Source organism: Amphiprion ocellaris, chromosome 19 (genome assembly GCF_022539595.1).
Source record: "Amphiprion ocellaris isolate individual 3 ecotype Okinawa chromosome 19, ASM2253959v1, whole genome shotgun sequence".
NCBI lineage: Eukaryota > Metazoa > Chordata > Actinopteri > Pomacentridae > Amphiprion > Amphiprion ocellaris.
The window spans coordinates 10262274-10283986 of NC_072784.1; the positions used below are offsets into that span (position 1 = coordinate 10262274).

General features: G+C 34.5%; 1 protein-coding gene across 1 annotated transcript in view; it reads right to left on the minus strand.

Moving 5' to 3' along the window:
* The window catches only part of LOC111579305 (caskin-2-like), a 64469-nt gene that overhangs the window by 36586 nt on the left and 6170 nt on the right, over nucleotides 1–21713 (minus strand). The window contains 1 exon segment of the mRNA XM_023286546.3: nucleotides 4964–5015. Coding sequence (XP_023142314.2) covers nucleotides 4964–5015 — 52 coding nt within the window.

Sequence of the window (21713 nt, forward strand, 5' to 3'; positions counted from 1 at the left end):
AATGAATAAAAAATTATCCTAAACAAAGAAAATTTGTGCAAACTTACACAGAACATGACCAATTTTTTAAAAATGTGTCCACATTGATTCCAAATCTGTCACATTACTCAAAAATGGTGCAAAACACATAGAATGTGAGCAAAATTGCAACAAAAAATCATCCAAAATTGCTTAAAAAGTGACCAAAATGACAAAACCATGGGTAAAATTCTCATAATTTGTCCAAAATTAAATTTAAAAATGGTCCTAAACAAACAAAACTTTTGAAAAATTACATAGAACGTAACCAATTTTTCAAAAATTTGTCCAAACTGACTCAAAAATAGTTTAAAAGAAAATAAAATGTGAGCAGAAAGACACATATGATAAAACTGCTCTGAGAATAAGAAACAATAAAACAAAAAATTCAAATTTGTCCAAAAGAAGAACAACTCGCCCAAATGTTTCAAAATTTTCCAAAATAAAGAAAACTTGTATAAAATGACTCCGATCTTGACCAAAATGTTTTTAAAAATTGCACAAATTGATTTTGTTTGAGCAAAATAATAGAAATTTGCTGGGAATTATTCTAAATTTGCCCAAAAATAACAAAAAAATTTGCTAAAAATTACATTACATTAAAATGGTCCACAATGATAAAAAAAAAAACTTTTCTAAAATGACTCGGATTTACTGTAAAAGCAAATGAAAGGAGACAGTGAGAAGACAAAAAACAGCTTGTGCTGAAGGTTTAACTAAAGAGACTCTGAGAGGCAGCTTTGATTTAAGTCCAGCTGTTTTTACAGGTTTTTTTTGTTTGTTTGTTTGTTTTGAGTGTTAACAGCGTCGGTTCAGATTTCTTCACTCACCCATCACAGTCCTGGAAGTTGACGTTGAGCCTCTTTGTGGAGCCGAGCAGCTCTGAAAAACAAAAACACCAAAACACAAAGTTAAAGTCTGAAGTTTGCAGCAGAATCAATCCAGAAACAGTCAGAACCAACAGCTGATCAACACTCAGCCGCTGAGGCTCATGGGTACTGTAGTCCTCAGAGACAGGGAGCAGTCTATTTACTCTGTAAAAACTGGTTTAAAGACTTCACATGTGACCATTTAATATAGGTGTACCCACAAACACAATTACTTTGCGCTGAGCACAGGCATGTGTTAAGCACGTGTACATTATGTACGAATACTAAATCACATGACCTAAATATGTAGCGGGTGGCGGGAATTGATGGGACTCAGAAACTACAATTTAATCAATTGTTCCTTGTATCATTTCCAACGGATAAGTCCTGATAAGTCCACAACGGTGGATTTGTAGTAGGATCAAAATCATGTATGCACTTGTTGTCATGGTTACAGTGACGCCGTGCCGCTATCTCACAATGATGTAGAAACTTTAACAAATCCGTGGATCCAGACTATAAGCCACTTGGTCCTTGTGTAATTTCTGACCTTCCCTGAAAATTTCATCCAAATCCGTCAGTCCGCTTTTGAGTAATGTTGTGCAAAGACAGACGGACAAACAAACCGTCGATCGTCACATAACGCCGCTGCGTTCCTTGGCGGAGTAACAACAGTTTAACAGCTGAAGTAATTGGTGGATTCATGGACTTGAAACTCACCAGCAGGTTTAAGAATCATTTTGTTTTTAAAAGTTAAACCAATAATCAGTCAGAACCTGTAAAAACAGAAAGAATCAGCAGGTTTTCAACTTTACAACGGTCCTTGAATGTATCATGTAAGATGCACTGTTCTGTAAGAAGATTTAAACAGATCTAAACTTAAAATTGTTCTATTTCATTAAAGTCACTTCATTATGTCTCATTTTTAAATTTGGCAAAAATGCACTGAATGAATTTATCCAAGATGAATCAAACTTTGCCCACAATGGCTCAAAACTTGTCCAAGATTTTACAAAATGTGTCAAAAAGTACTCAAAATTTGTCCAAAATGACCTAAACTTAGTCTAAAATGTCTTAAAGTTCATCCAGAAATGCTTAAAATTTGCTTAAAATTAATCAGAATGTGTCCAGAATGACAAAAAAAAACTGCAGAAAAAACCTCCAAATTGGTCCAAAATTACTTAAAACATGTCTGAAATGACTCAAAATCTATCAAAAAGGATTTACCTTTTGTCCAAAATGATTAAATATTTTGTAAAATGACTCAAAAAATGACAGAATGGCTTACAAATAGTGCAAAATTACTAAATCACTCAAACTTTGTTCAAAATGATTTAAACATTGCACAAAATAACTAAAAATTTGGCTAAAGTAACTAAAGATTTGTTCAAAATGACTAAAATGTGCTCAAACTGAGTGAAAATGGCTCAACAATAGTACAAAATTAGCTTGAAATGACCCAAAACATTGTTCAAAATTATTTAAAATTTGCACAAAATCAAGAACATTTGCTTAAAATAATTCAAATTTTGGACAAAAAGGTTTTAAAAATGACTGAAAATTTGCCCAAAATATGATTAAAATGAATCCAAATCTGTTCCAAATGACTCAAAATTGGTCCAACTGTCTGCCAGAAGACATTTCTGATTTCTGAGATGGTAGGAAACTGTTCAGAGGGTTAAAGGAGAAATAAATTCCTGTTATTCCTGTTAAAGAATAAGAATCAGGTTCCCTGTTTTGATGTTTTCTTCTCTCAGTGATGCTGCTGGATAAATTCACTCTGAGGAGAAGAAGCTTCACTTTGTTGTTTTTACTGCATCGTTTAAAAAAAACTGTTCTGAGAGTAAGAATCAGGTCAGAGCAGCTTGTTACAGGTTTATCAGATTTATTTATCAGGTTCTACTGAAGGTTCGGTGTCGCAGGTTAAACTTTGGTCAGCAGAGACTTCAGACCAGACAGCGACTTCTTTAAAGGGATCCTGTTTGAAGATCTCGGCTGCTCCTCCGGGAAACACAGCGGAGCTTTGATAATGACCTGGATTCTATAATTAATGGAATAAATCAGCAGCAGTGAAACAGACTCCGCTGCTGAATTCTGCACAGATTCTGATTCAGAAACAAATTTGATCTGATGCTTAAATCCTGATGAACCCTCTGAACTCTGAGCCTTTTCTGGACATTTTGATGTTTTGTCTTTAAAAAGACAAAACATCAGAGCAGACATTTGTGATTTTTCAGAGCCGTCTGTCAGCCACATGAAGTCATCAGGCTCTTTGTAAACACTCCTGACCTCTGACCGCTGACCTCTCAGACTCTCTTTGAGCTTTTGTTCCTGCCTAGACGCCGAGAAGCTGTTTGATGAACTCTAAATGACTGAAAAACTGCAAACACACAAGGAGACTCAAGACCTGTATAGAATGTCAGAAGATTTGACAATAACGCATCCAAAGTGACTCCAAATAGTCCAGGATGGACCAAAATCAAAAGAAGAAACCAGCAAAATTACCCAAACTGGTATTTAATTATTCAGAACCTGCCCTAAACTGACCAAACTGATAAAATTATCGTCAAAATGACTCAAAAATATTCCTAAACAAATACAACTTGTGCAAAACACCTCAGAAAGTGACCAAAATTACTTAAAGTGTGTCCAAAACAAGAACAACTTCTCCAAAATTATTTTAAAACAGTCAAACACAAAGAAAACTTGTGTAGAATTACTCAGAACTTGACCAAATGTGTTCAAAAAATTGCCCAAATTGATTTTACATTTGTCCAGAATGGCTCAAAAATGATGTAAAACAAATAAAATGAGCAAATTGACAAAAACTAGCTCAAAATGATTCAAAATTTGTTAAAAATGACCAAAAAAAAAATGCACAACACGTTGCAAAAAATTTTCTCAAAATGATTGTAAATGTGTCCGAAAATGCTTAAAAAGTGACCAAAATGACAAAACCGTGGTTAAGTGTCTCAGAATTTGTCCAAAAAGCATCTTTAAAATGACCCAAAATAGACCAAAGTGAAAAACAAAATGTTCAGAATGAGATCATCTGAACAAACTGATTCTAAATTTGTTTAAAACTATTTAAAATTGTTCAAAATGAGAAAAAAATAAAGCTGTGCAAAATTACTCAGAACTAATCAATGACTTAAAAATTACTTAAAATTTGTTTAAATGACTTCAATGGGTCCAAATGAATCTGAAATTTGTCCGAAATGAATAAAAAATTATCCTAAACAAAGAAAATTTGTGCAAACTTACACAGAACATGACCAATTTTTAAAAAATGTGTCCACATTGATTCCAAATCTGTCACATTACTCAAAAATGGTGCAAAACACATAGAATGTGAGCAAAATTGCAACAAAAAATCATCCAAAATTGCTTAAAAAGTGACCAAAATGACAAAACCATGGCTAAAATTCTCATAATTTGTCCAAAATTAAATTTAAAAATGGTCCTAAACAAACAAAACTTTTGAAAAATTACATAGAACGTAACCAATTTTTCAAAAATTTGTCCAAACTGACTCAAAAATAGTTTAAAAGAAAATAAAATGTGAGCAGAAAGACACATATGATAAAACTGCTCTGAGAATAAGAAACAATAAAATGAAACAATAAAACAAAAAATTCAAATTTGTCCAAAAGAAGAACAACTCGCCCAAATGTTTCAAAATTTTCCAAAATAAAGAAAACTTGTATAAAATGACTCCGATCTTGACCAAAATGTTTTTAAAAATTGCACAAATTGATTTTGTTTGAGCAAAATAATAGAAATTTGCTGGGAATCATTCTAAATTTGCCCAAAAATAACAAAAAAATTTGCTAAAAATTACATTACATTAAAATGGTCCACAATGATAAAAAAAAACTTTTCTAAAATGACTCGGATTTACTGTAAAAGCAAATGAAAGGAGACAGTGAGAAGACAAAAAACAGCTTGTGCTGAAGGTTTAACTAAAGAGACTCTGAGAGGCAGCTTTGATTTAAGTCCAGCTGTTTTTACAGGTTTTTTTTGTTTGTTTGTTTGTTTTGAGTGTTAACAGCGTCGGTTCAGATTTCTTCACTCACCCATCACAGTCCTGGAAGTTGACGTTGAGCCTCTTTGTGGAGCCGAGCAGCTCTGAAAAACAAAAACACCAAAACACAAAGTTAAAGTCTGAAGTTTGCAGCAGAATCAATCCAGAAACAGTCAGAACCAACAGCTGATCAACACTCAGCCGCTGAGGCTCATGGGTACTGTAGTCCTCAGAGACAGGGAGCAGTCTATTTACTCTGTAAAAACTGGTTTAAAGACTTCACATGTGACCATTTAATATAGGTGTACCCACAAACACAATTACTTTGCGCTGAGCACAGGCATGTGTTAAGCACGTGTACATTATGTACGAATACTAAATCACATGACCTAAATATGTAGCGGGTGGCGGGAATTGATGGGACTCAGAAACTACAATTTAATCAATTGTTCCTTGTATCATTTCCAACGGATAAGTCCTGATAAGTCCACAACGGTGGATTTGTAGTAGGATCAAAATCATGTATGCACTTGTTGTCATGGTTACAGTGACGCCGTGCCGCTATCTCACAATGATGTAGAAACTTTAACAAATCCGTGGATCCAGACTATAAGCCACTTGGTCCTTGTGTAATTTCTGACCTTCCCTGAAAATTTCATCCAAATCCGTCAGTCCGCTTTTGAGTAATGTTGTGCAAAGACAGACGGACAAACAAACCGTCGATCGTCACATAACGCCGCTGCGTTCCTTGGCGGAGTAACAACAGTTTAACAGCTGAAGTAATTGGTGGATTCATGGACTTGAAACTCACCAGCAGGTTTAAGAATCATTTTGTTTTTAAAAGTTAAACCAATAATCAGTCAGAACCTGTAAAAACAGAAAGAATCAGCAGGTTTTCAACTTTACAACGGTCCTTGAATGTATCATGTAAGATGCACTGTTCTGTAAGAAGATTTAAACAGATCTAAACTTAAAATTGTTCTATTTCATTAAAGTCACTTCATTATGTCTCATTTTTAAATTTGGCAAAAATGCACTGAATGAATTTATCCAAGATGAATCAAACTTTGCCCACAATGGCTCAAAACTTGTCCAAGATTTTACAAAATGTGTCAAAAAGTACTCAAAATTTGTCCAAAATGACCTAAACTTAGTCTAAAATGTCTTAAAGTTCATCCAGAAATGCTTAAAATTTGCTTAAAATTAATCAGAATGTGTCCAGAATGACAAAAAAAAACTGCAGAAAAAACCTCCAAATTGGTCCAAAATTACTTAAAACATGTCTGAAATGACTCAAAATCTATCAAAAAGGATTTACCTTTTGTCCAAAATGATTAAATATTTTGTAAAATGACTCAAAAAATGACAGAATGGCTTACAAATAGTGCAAAATTACTAAATCACTCAAACTTTGTTCAAAATGATTTAAACATTGCACAAAATAACTAAAAATTTGGCTAAAGTAACTAAAGATTTGTTCAAAATGACTAAAATGTGCTCAAACTGAGTGAAAATGGCTCAACAATAGTACAAAATTAGCTTGAAATGACCCAAAACATTGTTCAAAATTATTTAAAATTTGCACAAAATCAAGAACATTTGCTTAAAATAATTCAAATTTTGGACAAAAAGGTTTTAAAAATGACTGAAAATTTGCCCAAAATATGATTAAAATGAATCCAAATCTGTTCCAAATGACTCAAAATTGGTCCAACTGTCTGCCAGAAGACATTTCTGATTTCTGAGATGGTAGGAAACTGTTCAGAGGGTTAAAGGAGAAATAAATTCCTGTTATTCCTGTTAAAGAATAAGAATCAGGTTCCCTGTTTTGATGTTTTCTTCTCTCAGTGATGCTGCTGGATAAATTCACTCTGAGGAGAAGAAGCTTCACTTTGTTGTTTTTACTGCATCGTTTAAAAAAAACTGTTCTGAGAGTAAGAATCAGGTCAGAGCAGCTTGTTACAGGTTTATCAGATTTATTTATCAGGTTCTACTGAAGGTTCGGTGTCGCAGGTTAAACTTTGGTCAGCAGAGACTTCAGACCAGACAGCGACTTCTTTAAAGGGATCCTGTTTGAAGATCTCGGCTGCTCCTCCGGGAAACACAGCGGAGCTTTGATAATGACCTGGATTCTATAATTAATGGAATAAATCAGCAGCAGTGAAACAGACTCCGCTGCTGAATTCTGCACAGATTCTGATTCAGAAACAAATTTGATCTGATGCTTAAATCCTGATGAACCCTCTGAACTCTGAGCCTTTTCTGGACATTTTTCTTCACTATGGACTCATTTGTAACGGTGATGTCACGAAGGACTTAAAATCTGTTCAAAATGACAACACCTTGCCTGAAATGACTCTAAATTTGCTCCAAATTACTCAAAACAACTCCGCAATGACAAAAACATGTCAAATATGACAAAAACCTTGTCCAAAGGGACATTTTAAACTTGTACATGACTCAAAATCTGTCAGACACAACTCAGGAAGTGTCCAAAATGACAAAAAGATTACAAATTGGCTCTAAATTTGTCCAAACTGAAATCAATTTGTCCAAAATGACTCAAAAAAGGTGAAAAAAAAGAAAAAGATTCAGACTTTGTCCAAAATATCTCAAAAGTTGTCCACACACAGACAGCCACTAATCAAGAATTACATGAAGGGTCTTTCTTTAACATAGTGGATCGCCACACAAGCCAAGTCTCCTGCAACTATACAGAAGGATGATACTCCTCACTTGTGGGTTTCTTTTCTTTGCACTATTTTGTATCACTGTACCATTTGTCCAGAATCAGTTAAAATCTGACAAAAATGGTAAAAACCTGTACAAATTGGATCTAATTTTTCCTCAGTTGGTTACTTTTTCACTGCAATACAAAGTCCTGCATCTCAACACGTCAACACTTAGTCTAAATATCTAAAAACTGGAACCTTGTCTGGTCAAACTTTCCACACATCAGATTCTACTGATGTTTGAGCCTCAAAAGTTGGTGAAATGTCATCCAAAGACTGTATTTTAGTAGAAATACTGACGATCCATCCATAGATATACACTCACAGGAACTTTATGGGGACACTACACCAGCCTGGATCGAACATTCTGCTCTTTATTCTATCTTCAACATCCAATAATTATTCATTATTGACTATTTTGGGAGAATTTTTCATCAACTTGGAGAACCTTTATCGTATGTTGAACACATTTTGAGTCACTTTCAACAGATTTCAAATCAGAACAACAAAAAACTGGAACCGTAGCTCATACTATTTGCACACATCAGATTCTACGAATGCTAGAGCCTCAAAAATTGGTGAAATGTCGACCAAAGACTGTATTTTAGTAGAAATATGGATCCATCCATATATATACACTTACAGGAACTTTACCGGCCTAGTCTGAAGATTTCTTTGACTTTTTTCCATTTTCAAGGTCCAGTAATTACTCTGTTGGATCCATTCAGTCATTCTGATCTAATGAAACTATTCTGTCTGTTCTCACCACATTTCATAGTTGATAGTTTGGACATATTGAACCTCTAACATGTCTTCACAGGTTGCTTCAGGTCTAGAAAAAGATGAAATTCTCAAAATTCAGCCAAACTATTTTACTGAACTTAGCTTTGAGTCCCAAAAGACAAACAACAGCAACATGTTTCCTGAATTCACTAAAAGCTCAGCAGCACTTTCAACCAGAACTCTTTCAGCTGTTGGATCTACAACGACCTGCAGGTTCTGGACCAGGAGACAGTATCCATAACCAGAACCATGCAGCGGTGGATGATCCAATGTCCATCCGACCCCCAGCAGTAGACTCTTCATCTGCTGCACATTTGTTGGGTTATTTTTACGGCTGTTTATGGAGCGAGGCAGAGCTGCAGCCTCCTCCAGCTCCTGCAGCCGATTCTTTTTATAATTTCAGCTGAGAGAAAGTTTGACGAATCCGCCGCCACAAAAATGCAGCGAGACGACGACAACGACGAGGTTTTCTGCAGGAGTCTGCAAATCTGAGAGTCCTGGTCTGGGTTCAGGTTCAAGCAGCCTGAAAGTGAATCCGCCATAAAAACACTAAAATTAGCCAACCGCTGCCAGAATCAAGCTGTGATTATACGTCTGCAGGCGACGCCTCGCACGACTTTCAGTTCCAAAGTGTTGAAGAGACGAATGGCGAAAACTGAAAACTCTTTCTTTGAGGAAACTGTTTCTTTCAGGAACAAACTCAACACAACAGTCAGAAACAGCATATCCCATGAACTCTGTCAAATATGTTCATTATGTCTCTGAAATCATTCAAAAGGATCCAGAAATGGTTCAAAACAGCTGAACATTATCCAAATGATTTTAAAATGGTCAAAGTGATTTAAACTTTCTCGAACATGACTCAAAATGTCTCAGAAACTGTCCAAACTGATTCAACATGGTTCAAAATGAGACCAAAACAATGAAAATGACACAAAGTTGATCAAAATTACTAAAATTTTACAATAAAATGATTTTTAAAAGGTTGAAATGACCCAGATATTTATGCAATCCACTCGAGTTTTGTCCAAAATCACTACAAATAGTTCATAATGGCTCAAAATCGTCTAGCATGACTGAAAATTTTTCGAAAAAGACTCAAAACGTGTCCTAAATTTCTCAGAAATTACCCAAAAGGAGTTTAAAAAATAATTCAAACTTGGTGCCCCTGTTAGCTCCTGTTAGCTCCGGTTGGCCTCTGTTAGCCCTGTGGTTGGATGTATTCATTAACTATCTTCCCCTGTTAGCTTCTGTTAGCCTCTGTTAGCCCTATGGTTGGATGTATTCATTAATTATCTTCCCCTGATAGCTCCTGGTAGCTTCTGTTAGCTCTGTGGTTCGATGTATTCATTAACTATCTTCCCCCGCTAGCTCCTGTTAGCCTCTGTTAGCCTCTGTTAGCTCCCGTTAGCCCTGTGGTTGGATGTATTCGTTAACTATCTTTCCCTGTTAGCTCCTGTTAGGCTCTGTTAGCCCAGTGGCCTGATGTATTCATTAACTATCTTCCCCTGCTAGCTCCTGTTAGCCTCTGTTAGCCTCTATTAGCTCCCTTTAGCCCTGTGGTTGGATGTATTCATTAACTATCTTCCCCTGCTAGCTCCTGTTAGCCTCTGTTAGCCCGATGGTTGGACGTATTCATTAACTATCTTCCCCTGTTAGCTCCTGTTAGCCTCTGTTAGCCTCTATTAGCTCCCTTTAGCCCTGTGGTTGGATGTATTCATTAACTATCTTCCTCTGCTAGCTCCTGTTAGCCTCTGTTAGCCCGATGGTTGGACGTATTCATTAACTATCTTCCCCTGTTAGCTCCTGTTAGCCTCTGTTAGCCCGATGGTTGGATGTATTCATTAACTATCTTCCCCTGTTAGCTCCTGTTAGCCTCTGTTAGCCCTATGGTTGGATGTATTCATGAGCTATCTTCCCCTGTTAGCCTCTGTTAGCCTTATGGTTGGATGTATTCATAAACTATCTTCCCCTGTTAGCTCCTGTTAGCCTCTGTTAGCCCTGTGGTTCAATGTATCCATTAAGGACTGTCCCCTTTTAGCCCCCTGGACCCCGAGCAGCGTTTCCCAGCAGAATGTGAAGCTTCCAGCTGGATCAACACTGAAACCTTCTCCTTTTTACAATCTGTTGACTCCGAGCAAACACAACATTCTAACAGTCAAAGTGAAAAAACAACCTGCAGCTGATTCTGTTCTCATTCACATCTGCATGTTCATCAGTAAGTTGAAGTCATAATTAATTACATTATTCTGGCTGTTGTTGGCAGAATACATGCAGGTTTCAGCAGCAATGTGTCAATGACTGTTTAATAAACAGATCCAACTGACTGCTGCTTTGTTTTTCTTTGTTCTGTGTTAATTTGATTATATACACCGTAAAATAAAAAACAGTAATATTCAGGCACCAAAAGCTACTGTAAAATAACAGAAAATACCCATCTTATTAAAATACAGAAACTGTCTACAGTTAAAATACAGTTTCTAGCCATTATTTTAACTGATGTATTTGGGTTTTTAATGTTTATTGAAGGATATTTACATGTGTAAAAAAAAAAAAAAAAGTATGTAGAGATATGCTTAAAGTCTATGGTTAAACTATTAGCTCTCAAGCTAACCTAGTTATCCAAAGTGACATATTTGAGAGTAGATACAACACAAGCAAGGCTCTAGTCAGGAGAAAACAACCTGGATAAGAGTAACAAACCAAGTTCAAGTATTAGCCGGTGCTAGCTGCTGTTAGCTTTCATTAGCCCCTATTAGCTCCTGCTAATTCCTATTAGCCCCTGCAAGCTGCTGCTTACTCCCATTAGCTCTTATTAGATATCATTAGCCCATGGTAGTTTGCAAAGGTTCATGTTAATCCCCATTAGCTCCTATTAGCTCCTGTTAGCTCCCTTTAGCTTCCATTAATGACTGTTAGGTCCTGTTAGCTCCCATTAGCTTATGTTATCTCATTAGCACCATTAAGCTCCTGTTAGTTCCTATTAGCTCGTAGTAGTTACACTTAGCCCCTGCTAGCTCATTAGCTCGCTTTAGCTTCTGTTAGCTCATCAGCTCCCATCAGCTCCTCTAAACTGTAAATTTAATGAATCGACCTTTAAGACAAACGTAAAATCAGCGCTACTAAACACTTAAGATTATAATTACAGTAATAAATTGTTAATGTTGTTTATTTATAACTTTATTATACAATAAAAAGCGTTATTGCCCCCACCATGAGGCAGTTTCAAACTGAAGCTGCATCTCCAGCTATTGTTCAGAGTTCAGGATGGAGTTTGTTCTTCCTCTCTGGACTAAATCTCCACATATTGTTCTTCAGGAAGTGACCTCAGCTCACTTCCTGTGTTCATAATGGACTCTTCCCCCCAGACGGACCTCCATCATTCAACTCCACCCTCCGGCTTCAAAATTCCACTTACACCAACAGAGATAAGATGAGGAAGAAACCACAGAGAGCTTTACTGCTGCAAAAACACCAAAATATACAACCAGAACGACCTAATATGTCTCAAAAATGAACTAAAACATGTCCACAGTGACTTAAAATGTCCAAAATGACTGAATATTTGTACAAAGTGACCTCAAATCTGTCCAAACTTACTTAAAAATTGCCAAAAATGCTCACATTTTCCAAGAATTACTTATAATTGACAAAAATTACACATTGTTGTCCAAAATGGCTTCATATTTGATTAAAATTATCTAATTTTACAAAAAAATACTTCATATATGTCTAAAATTAAATTGATTTGTCCACAACAGCAAAGATTTTCCTGAAATGAGAAGAACTAGCTAAAAAGACCATCTGTCTAAAATGTTGTTTTTTAAAGAGCTTGTCTAAAATGTTGTTTTTTGAAAAATCTCTGCATAAAATATTGTTGATCCTTTGACTACTTTTACTTAAAAGCCCAACCAGGGATGGGAGTTGCAAATTAGCGCAATGCTACACACTCTATATGTAATGCATCAGTTCTTCTGTGTTCTTGCATGGTCCCTGATCAAATAAATGAATAAAATAAAATAAATGGAATATTGTTTTTTAAAGAACCTCTGTCAAAAATGTTGTTTCTTTAAAGAGTTTCTGGCTAAAATGTAGTTTTTTAAAGAACCTCTGTCTAAAATGCTGTTTTTTAAAGAGCTTCTGCCTAAAATTCTGTTTTTTAAAGAGCTTCTGTCTAAAATGTTGTTTTTTAAGGAGCTTCTGTCTAAAATGTTGTTTTTTAAATAACCTCTGTCTAAAGTGTTGTTTTTTTTTAAGGAGCTTCCGTAAGAAAGGTTCTTAGTGGATCTAAATATTTGTGGTTCCAGTTAGAACAGTCGATGAATTCCTCTCCAGGCTGCTTCCCTGTTTGAGCTGAAACTAGAGTCGAGTTGCAAATCGAAGGTGCTGCTTCACATTCCACCGCCATGACATCATCGCTGCCGTTCTGCCGGACAATAGCTGCTCCGAGTTGGAGGAAGGGGAGAATGAAAGTCTCAGCTGAGCCTTGCCCTGCAGATCTGGACTCTTTCTCAGGAAAACAACTTTTCCTTTTGCTTTCAGCAGCTCACCACCGTCCTGACCCAAATTACTGAGCTGTGAATTCCTCTCAGCGCCGCCGTCCAAATGTTCTTCAGAGTTACAATCAGAGCTCAGAGTCAGACAGACGGACTCTGAACAGCACAGAAAGAGCATCTGCAGTCTGGTTTTAACACAGAAAACAGAAATAGGACTCAAAACTGTCCTGAGTGTCTTCAAATATCCCTCAGAATGTGAAGAATTTGCATAAAAATACTGAAAATGTGTCTAAAAATACTGAAAATGTGTCTAAAATGACAAGAACTTGCCAAAAATTACCCAAAACTGTCCAAAACTACTTCAAATATCCCCCAAAATGTAAAAAAATTTGTCTAAACATTACTCAAAATGTGTCGAAAATTATTTGAAATTTGCCTAAAATTATATAATACTTGACTAAAATGGCAAGAATTTGCCAAAAAAAATGCCAAAAATGCCAAAATTACTCTAAAATTTGCCTACAATAACATAATTGTTAGAAATGACAAGAATTTATGTAAAATTATTTGAAATTTGCCTAAAATTATATAATACTTGTCTAAAATGGCAAGAATTTGCCAAAAAAAATGCCAAAAATGCCAAAATTACTCTAAAATTTGCCTACAATAACATAATTGTTAGAAATGACAAGAATTTATGTAAAATTATTTGAAATTTGCCCAAAATGACAACAATTTGTCCAAAATGACTTCATGTTTTCAAAAATTTTCAAAATGCCCAAAATTTTTTACAAAAGTCACTGAAAATTTTGTCCAAAATAACAACAGTTTGCCAAAAAAAGACTCAAAATGTGTCCAAAATGACATAGAATTTGCCTAGAACAACATATTTGTCAAAAAATGACAAGAATTTAACCAGAAATTAGACAAAATGTGCCTAATTTACTTAGAATTTGTCTAAAATTACATATTATTTGTCTAAAATGACAAGAATTTGTCCAAAAATTACTCAGCATTTGTCTAAAATGACTCAAGACTTGCCTAAAAGAACATATTTGTCAAAAATGACAAATATATGTCCAAAATTACTTTGTTTTTGTTGTAATGACTCAAAATTTTCCAAAATGCCCTAAAATGGAACTAAATTGCTTAAAATTTGACCAAAATAACAGGAATTTCCCCCCAAAAAATGGATTAAAATTGTCCAAAATGACTTAAAAATATGCCCAAAATGTCAAGAATTTGTCTAAAAACTACACAAAATGTGTCTAAAATGACTGAAAATTTGCCTAAAATGACACGAGACTTGTTGAAAATTAGAAGAATTTATTCAAAGTTACTTAAAACTTGATCAAAATGCCTTAGCATTTGTCATAATGACTCAAAATTGGTCCAAAATGAGTTAAAATTGTGTCAAATTTAGTTTAGTTTATTTTTCACTGTAAAGCTCTTTGAGTTATTTAGTTTGCTGCATAGAAAAACAGTGACTCGACCTTTTCCAGGTAAATTAAAGGTAAAACAGCAGAACTTGTTTCTGTAAACCTGAAGCTCCATCACTGTTTATGGACACAACTGAGGAAGTGATGCGTGCAGTGACATCACCGCCACTCGGTCATGTGACCTCTGACAGACTGAAAGAATCACAAAAGATTCAGTTACATAACAGGAGGACACACGATAATACTACACAATAATACAACAGTACAACATAATACTACAGTTCTTATCCTCCAGCTGCAGTCCTCCTGGTCTCGTTTTCATTCCAGAGCCAAAAACAGAAACGTCAGCTCACAGCTTCATTATCCTGCAGGATGTTTGTGTGAAAACAGGAATCACAGCTTCAGTTCGGTCTCATTTCAGCCTCAGTTCAGCCTCAGTTCAGCCTCAGTTCAGCCTCAGTTCAGCCTCAGTTCAGCCTCAGTTCAGCAGAACGTCCCACTGAAATGTAATCCTAACTGCTTAATTAGTGCATTGAATCAGAAAAGAGACCCAGAAGACAGAACATTCTTGGAGGCCTTTATAGTGACTCAAAAGTTGCCCAAAATGGCAAAAGAAATGCCCAAATAGGCTAAAAGGTAGTCCAAAATAACTTTACCTTTGTCAGAAATGACTCAAACTTTGTTCAAAATGACTCAAACTTTATCCAAAATGATTGAAATTTTGTTCAAAAATGACTCAAACTTTGTTCAAAATGACTGAAATTTTATCCACAATGACTCAAACTTTGTTCAAAATGATTCAAACTTTATCCAAAATAACTCAAATTTTATCCAAAATGACTCAAACTTTCTCATACATGACTTAAAGTTTGTTCAAAATGATATAAACTTTCTCATAAATGACTGGAACTTAGTTCAAAATGATTCAGACTTTCTTCAGAATAACTCAAATTTTGTTCAAAGTGACTTAAACTTTGTCCAAATGACTCAAACTTTGTTCATAATGACTCAAACTTTATCCAAAATTACTCAAATTTCATTCAAAATGACTAAAATTTTATCCAAAATGACTCAAATTTCATTCAAAATGATTCAGACTTTCTTCAAAATGACTCAAGCTTCATCCAAAATGACTCAAACTTTGCCCCACACTACATATACACATATAAAATGCTATTTTCAGCATTTAAAGGACAGAAATGTCTTCATTTCCAGATTGCAGTGGAGAAAACTCTGAGCTGCTCCTTTCAGAGGTTTGACTCTTTCCGGTCGGTTTGTTCGGCGGGTCGATTAAACTTTCAGCAGTGAACAGACAAACAGCAGCAGAACTCATTATCCGGTTTACAGCTGCAGCAGGAACTTCTCCAACACTCGGGAAGAACAAACAGAGTTTATGTGCTCAGAGAGTCGAGGGATTCCTGCAGGAAACCGAAGCAGCAGCACAAAGACGAAGAGAAGGAAGCGTTCAGTTCACATTTAGAGATGTTTACAGGTAACAGACGCACCTGGAGCACCAAACCTGACAGCTTTGTGGTTTTATTACAGACGGATTGAACAATAACAGGCAGGAGATCGCCTATAAACACATCCTGGTCTGGTTTGTTTGTCCAAAACTGATCAAAATCTTAATATCTGCAGCTACCGAGTCCCAATTTGACACTATTTTCTCAGACAATACAGACTTAAAGTGAAAATTTATGTTTAAATAGTAATTTTTCAAGCAGATTTTTCACATTTTGTCAAAATACTATAATAATAATCAACAGCTTACTTTAACATATTTGCCAAAAATGACAAGAATTTAACCAAAATCACTTGAAATTTTCCCAAAATGACTTCATATTTGGTGCAATGGCTCAATTTTTTTCAAAATACCCAAAAATTTGACTAAAATCACTCAAAATTTGTCCAAAACAGCAAGAATTTGCCAAAGAAAAAACTAAAAATGTGTCCAAAATGACACATAATTTGCCTAGAACAACATATTTGTCAAGAAAATGACAAGAATTTGCCCAAAACTTACTCGGAATGTGTCTAAACAAAATTAAAAATCCCAAAATAAAAATGCAAAATCTGACAAAGAGGTTGGCAAGAAAAAAAATACATTAAAAAATTGTAAAAACTGTGTAAATATCAGCAAATATCTGTAAAGTAAAGATATTTTGATCAGGTTTAAATACAGTTACAATAATTTTACAGTTACACATTATAAAAGAGCAAATTAGTATCACTGCAAAAGAAATTTTAAAAATACTGCTTACAAATTGCAATTTTTTTGAGCAAGTTACTCTCATTTTTACAGATTTTCCTCTTTTTTATTAATTTGCAGATAAAATCTATTGAAATCACAGAAAAAGAGTTAATTTTACGTGAACCCTAAAAAAATGGACAAAACTGTAAAAAAAATAATAATCTGGAAATATTAATTTATTATTTAAAATGTTTAACATACAATTACACCATTTTTACTGTTTTTAAATCAGCATAAATATCAGTATTTTATTGTTTCCTTTAACTTGAAAGAAAAAATATGTATATTAATGAAGAATGTTTTATATATATATATATATATATATATATATATATATATATATATATATATATATATATATATATATATATATATATATATATATATATATATATATATATATATAAAACATATTAACATATATATTTAAGTGTTATTTTACAGATTTCACTTGTTTGGTTAAATTACACACAACATACAGTAAATAAAATATTAAATACAATTAATAATTTACAAATACACTGTAAAAACACTGTAAATAATAATGTCCATATCAAAAACATTTTTTGTTGTTGTTTTTAAAGCATATTTAAATAACATATTCTGCTTAAAAAAGCTTTAAAATCGTTATTTTACAGATATTTGTTATTATTTTCAGAATTTTTACAGATTTTTTTTCCATTGTGTGAGAATTATCACGTTTATAAGATTTATCCACTATCATGGAGCTGTAAACATAAACCTGTGATTATTTGATTTAAGAGAATCTAAACAAATACCGTGTAAAAAAACAAAACAAAACTGTAAATAATGTCCATGCGTAAAATCTGTATTTTTATAAACAGTCATTCATATTTTACAATGCTTGACCATTAAATTACACTATTTTTCAACAAAAAAATATATTCTACTGATTTTTGTTCTTTGAAAGAAAATGTATGTATTTAAGGAATTTTTAACTGTTATTTTACAGATTTTCCCAGTTGTGTTAAATTATAGATCATATATAGTAAATATAATAATTATGATAAAGTACAGAAAAAATTATTAATTAACATGTTGATGATTAAAAAAAACAATATCAAACTGTATCAAAATAGGGTAAAAAAAAATCTGATTTTAGTTTTGAATGTTTTTAGAGATTTTTTTTCTTCAATATGTGAGAATATTCATGACTTTAAGATTTTTCAGCTGCTATTAGAAAACTGGGCTGTTTTCATTTCACAGAATATGAGCAGAAAACTGTAAATAACGTCCACATCACAGCCTTGTTTTAAGACAGAAGCTTATTTTTGCTCTTTAAAGTGAAAGCTTCCTCTTGTGCACAGCATCAATCATGAAAATCAGTTTGATAAAGTTCAACTGTGAGACTCGCAGAGCAGAAAATCTGAAGCAGAGCTGGAGGAGAAACGTTTAGAGACCCAAACTCATGAATAAACCATGAAGGTTTTGTTGATGAGCTCCAACACAGACGAGGACAAACAGCTTCACGTGTTTCTGGTTTGTGGGTGAAACGTCTGAAAGCCTCCAGAGTCTGAGTTGGCTTCAGGAGATTTTAAACTCAGAAATAAGTAAAGAAGACGAGCTTTCATGATGCAAAGTTCAGACGTCTAAAATCTGACCTGTTGCTTCAGCTTTCCTAAAGTTTATGTTTGTGTCGTGCGTGCAGTGAACTTCCCTGATCAGCTGACAGACATTAATCTCACACTGCAGCTCTTCTTTATCTCCTCTGTGACTAATGCCGTGGCCTCTTCGCCTGACAGTCGGGTTTTGTTTTCTGTTCTGGTGACCAAGAAAAGGCCCCACAAAGAGCCTCCAGGGGCCAGAAGGAGGTCAGTCTTTATCGGGCTGATAACCTGTCAGGAGGTCGGTCACACTGGAAACACTCACAGACCAACGAGAGGTTTTAGAAGTACTTTAACACCCGGACTGATGATCTGAGCTGCTGTGGAGGACGAACAGTGAAGATATAAAGTGTTCACCTCAAACGGAACTCTTTCATTGCTTTTCAATTTAGAATTAAGGTCAATTTAATTTGGCTTTTTGACAGGAATTTATTAAAGAAAGTCAAAGTGAAAACAGATTTCTATGAAACAATGTTAGATAATTACTGCATCAGGTTGTCCTCCAGGATTTCTCTAGACTTTGCTGCATGAATTTACCCTCTACCTTTACAAGCCTTCCAGGACCTGCTGCTGAGAAACATCATGATACTGCCACCACCATGCTTCACATAACGATGCCGTCGCCACCATGCTTCACATCCTGATCTTGCCACCTCCATGCTTCACATCATGATGCCACCACCACCATGAGCACCACCAAAAGCTCCATTTTGGTCCCCTCAGACCAAAGAACCTTCTTCTAGTTGTAGTCAGAGAGTTGGTGGCCTCCCTCACTAGTCTCTTTCTTGCTCGGTCTCTCAGTTATAGAGGACGTCCTGTTCTAGTCAGATTTACTCATGTTCTCATGATTCACTTAACTGTTGATTTCTAGCACCAACTGGCTGCAGCTGAGTTCCATTAGTCACATTAAAGGGGTGAATTTTAAGACATTACAATCTTCTTTTAGAAATTCCTTCAAAGAGCCAAAACAAATTTACATGAAACTGCTTGGGACCAGAAAAAAACAACAACTAAAAACTGTCTTTCAGCTGATGAACAAAACACTCTTTTGATATTTTGAGATTTTTTTGTTCTGTATTTGTGACCCAGACTCCAGACATCTGGTGCTCCGGTATCACCCAGATCTCCCAGATGGTCGCGGCCAGGATTAACCGGACTTATATCACTGTGGGTGGGTGGTGTCCGGCTCTGTTGGTCTGATGCTATTTACAATTAAACCCAGTAATCCCATCATTTACTTTCTGTGAGAAAAATTTGTTTCAGCAACTTTGCACAACAAAAAAGAGGATCAAATAAAGACAGGCTTTTATTAGAAAGTCACTAATGTATTTCCACACAGCTGCAAAACTCATCTTAAACAAACAATAAAACTAGAACTATTCTCCTTAAATTGACCCATAATAGATAGAAGTAATGTTAACACAATCCATTTAAACATATGATAGTATATTATCACACTATTATGTAGTTATATATAGTTTATATACAGCTTTATTCTTTCTTATTGTGTTTTTCTAGCTGGACATATTTACATTTCACCCAAAAATCAATCTATCTATCTATCTATCTATCTATCTATCTATCTATCTATCTATCTATCTATCTATCTATCTATCTATCTATCTATCTATCTATCTATCTATTTATTTATTTTCATTTTTAGATCTGTCAGGATCATATTCAAGACAGCTGAAAGCTTAAAATTCTGATTATTGAATTCTGATCATAAAGACTGGCAGCAGTGATTATTGATTATGGCTGCCTGATTTTATAATCTGTCTTATCTCAAATATTTTCCTCAAAAATATGAGCTTAAGTATCAATTCAGTTTGATTTTATTTCTATTTCCAATTAAAATAATGATATTACTTATTTAAATACAGTACAGTAAATAAATTAGGGTTCATTTTAAAAAAAATATTTTATATAAATGTTATAGTTTTTTCTGTGCTTCACTATTATTATTTTATTTCCTACATATTATTTGAAATTTAACAAAACAGGGAAAATCTGTAGAGTAACAGTTACCATTTTTCAGTTCTTTAAATACATAATTGTTTCAAATAACAGCAAATTTCAGTAAAATAATAACCTTCCTGCTGAGTCAAATACAGTGAAAAACTGTGAAATTTGCTGGTTTTTAAAGAACAAATTGTAGATTTTTTGATATGGATGTTATTTATAGTTTTTACCAGTTTTTTAGAGTTAACATGAAAATGAACACCTTTCCCACCAACTTAAAAACACGGCAATTCTGTAAATTGCTCAAAAAATTAGTTAAAAACTGTTTAAAATTGTTTTACAGTGCAGGCAGGTTCTGAAATGTTGTTTATTTTGTGAATAAACATATTTAAGTTGTAAAAGAGGAGACGAGTGTGATATTAGACAACTTGACATGTATGTATTTATTTACCACAACAGGGTGATACAAGCAGAGGGTTGCATTCTGGGTATTGTTTTAGCCTTCATGTTGCTAAGCTAACTGGTTTCTTCATGCATATTTATGTGTTTTACAGTCTGTACGCTCAAAGAGATGAAAACATTCATCTGCCGACATCAAAAGCAGAGTGCCGTCAGGATCGTGTTTAATTTGGGTCAGAACCGCTTCACACTTTCATCAACACCTTCACATCCCACATAAAGCCGTTAAATATTCATCAGAACCATCAGCATCCCACAGCAGGAGACTAAACACAGCACAAAGCTTGTTTCAGTGAGTCGACACCTCTGAGGTTTCAGTCTGCACAGAAATCATCTGCAGGTTTCACTGCAAAACACCAGACAGCTTCATTCAGGGTTTAAACTCACAAAACTGTAAAATGGTCCACGAATCCAGAGTCTCCTCTAAATTTTAAGTTCAGAAACGAAAGTGAAACCATCATTTCTGAGCAGTAACTCAATAGAGAGCCATGATGTTAGACTAAACAAATACCATTAGCCAAAACAAGATAATGTTACTCCAGACAAAATAATGCTAGCTTCTATGTTAGCATAAATAATATAACATAGCCACTGTTAGCCAAAACAAGATCATATTATACTACACAAGTTATCTTAGTCCTGACAAGATCATGTTAGCCGCTATGTTAGCCTAATCAAGATAACATTCACCTAAACAACATAAGGTTAGCCACTATGTTAGGCTAAACAAGATAACATTCACTTGAACAACATAATACTAGCTGCTATGTTAGGCTAAACAAGATAACATTCACCTAAACAACTTAATGTTAGTCGCTATGTTAGGCTAAACAAGATAACATTCACTTCAACAACATAATGCTAGCTGCTATGTTAGCCTAAACAAGATAACATTCACCTAAACAACTTAATGTTAGCCGCTATGTTAGGCTAAACAAGACAACATTCACTTGAACAACATGAATGTCAGTCGCTATGTTAGCCTAAACAAGATAACATTAGCCGAAACCAGATAAGATATTAGGATGAACAATGTAATGGTAGTCCATATAAGG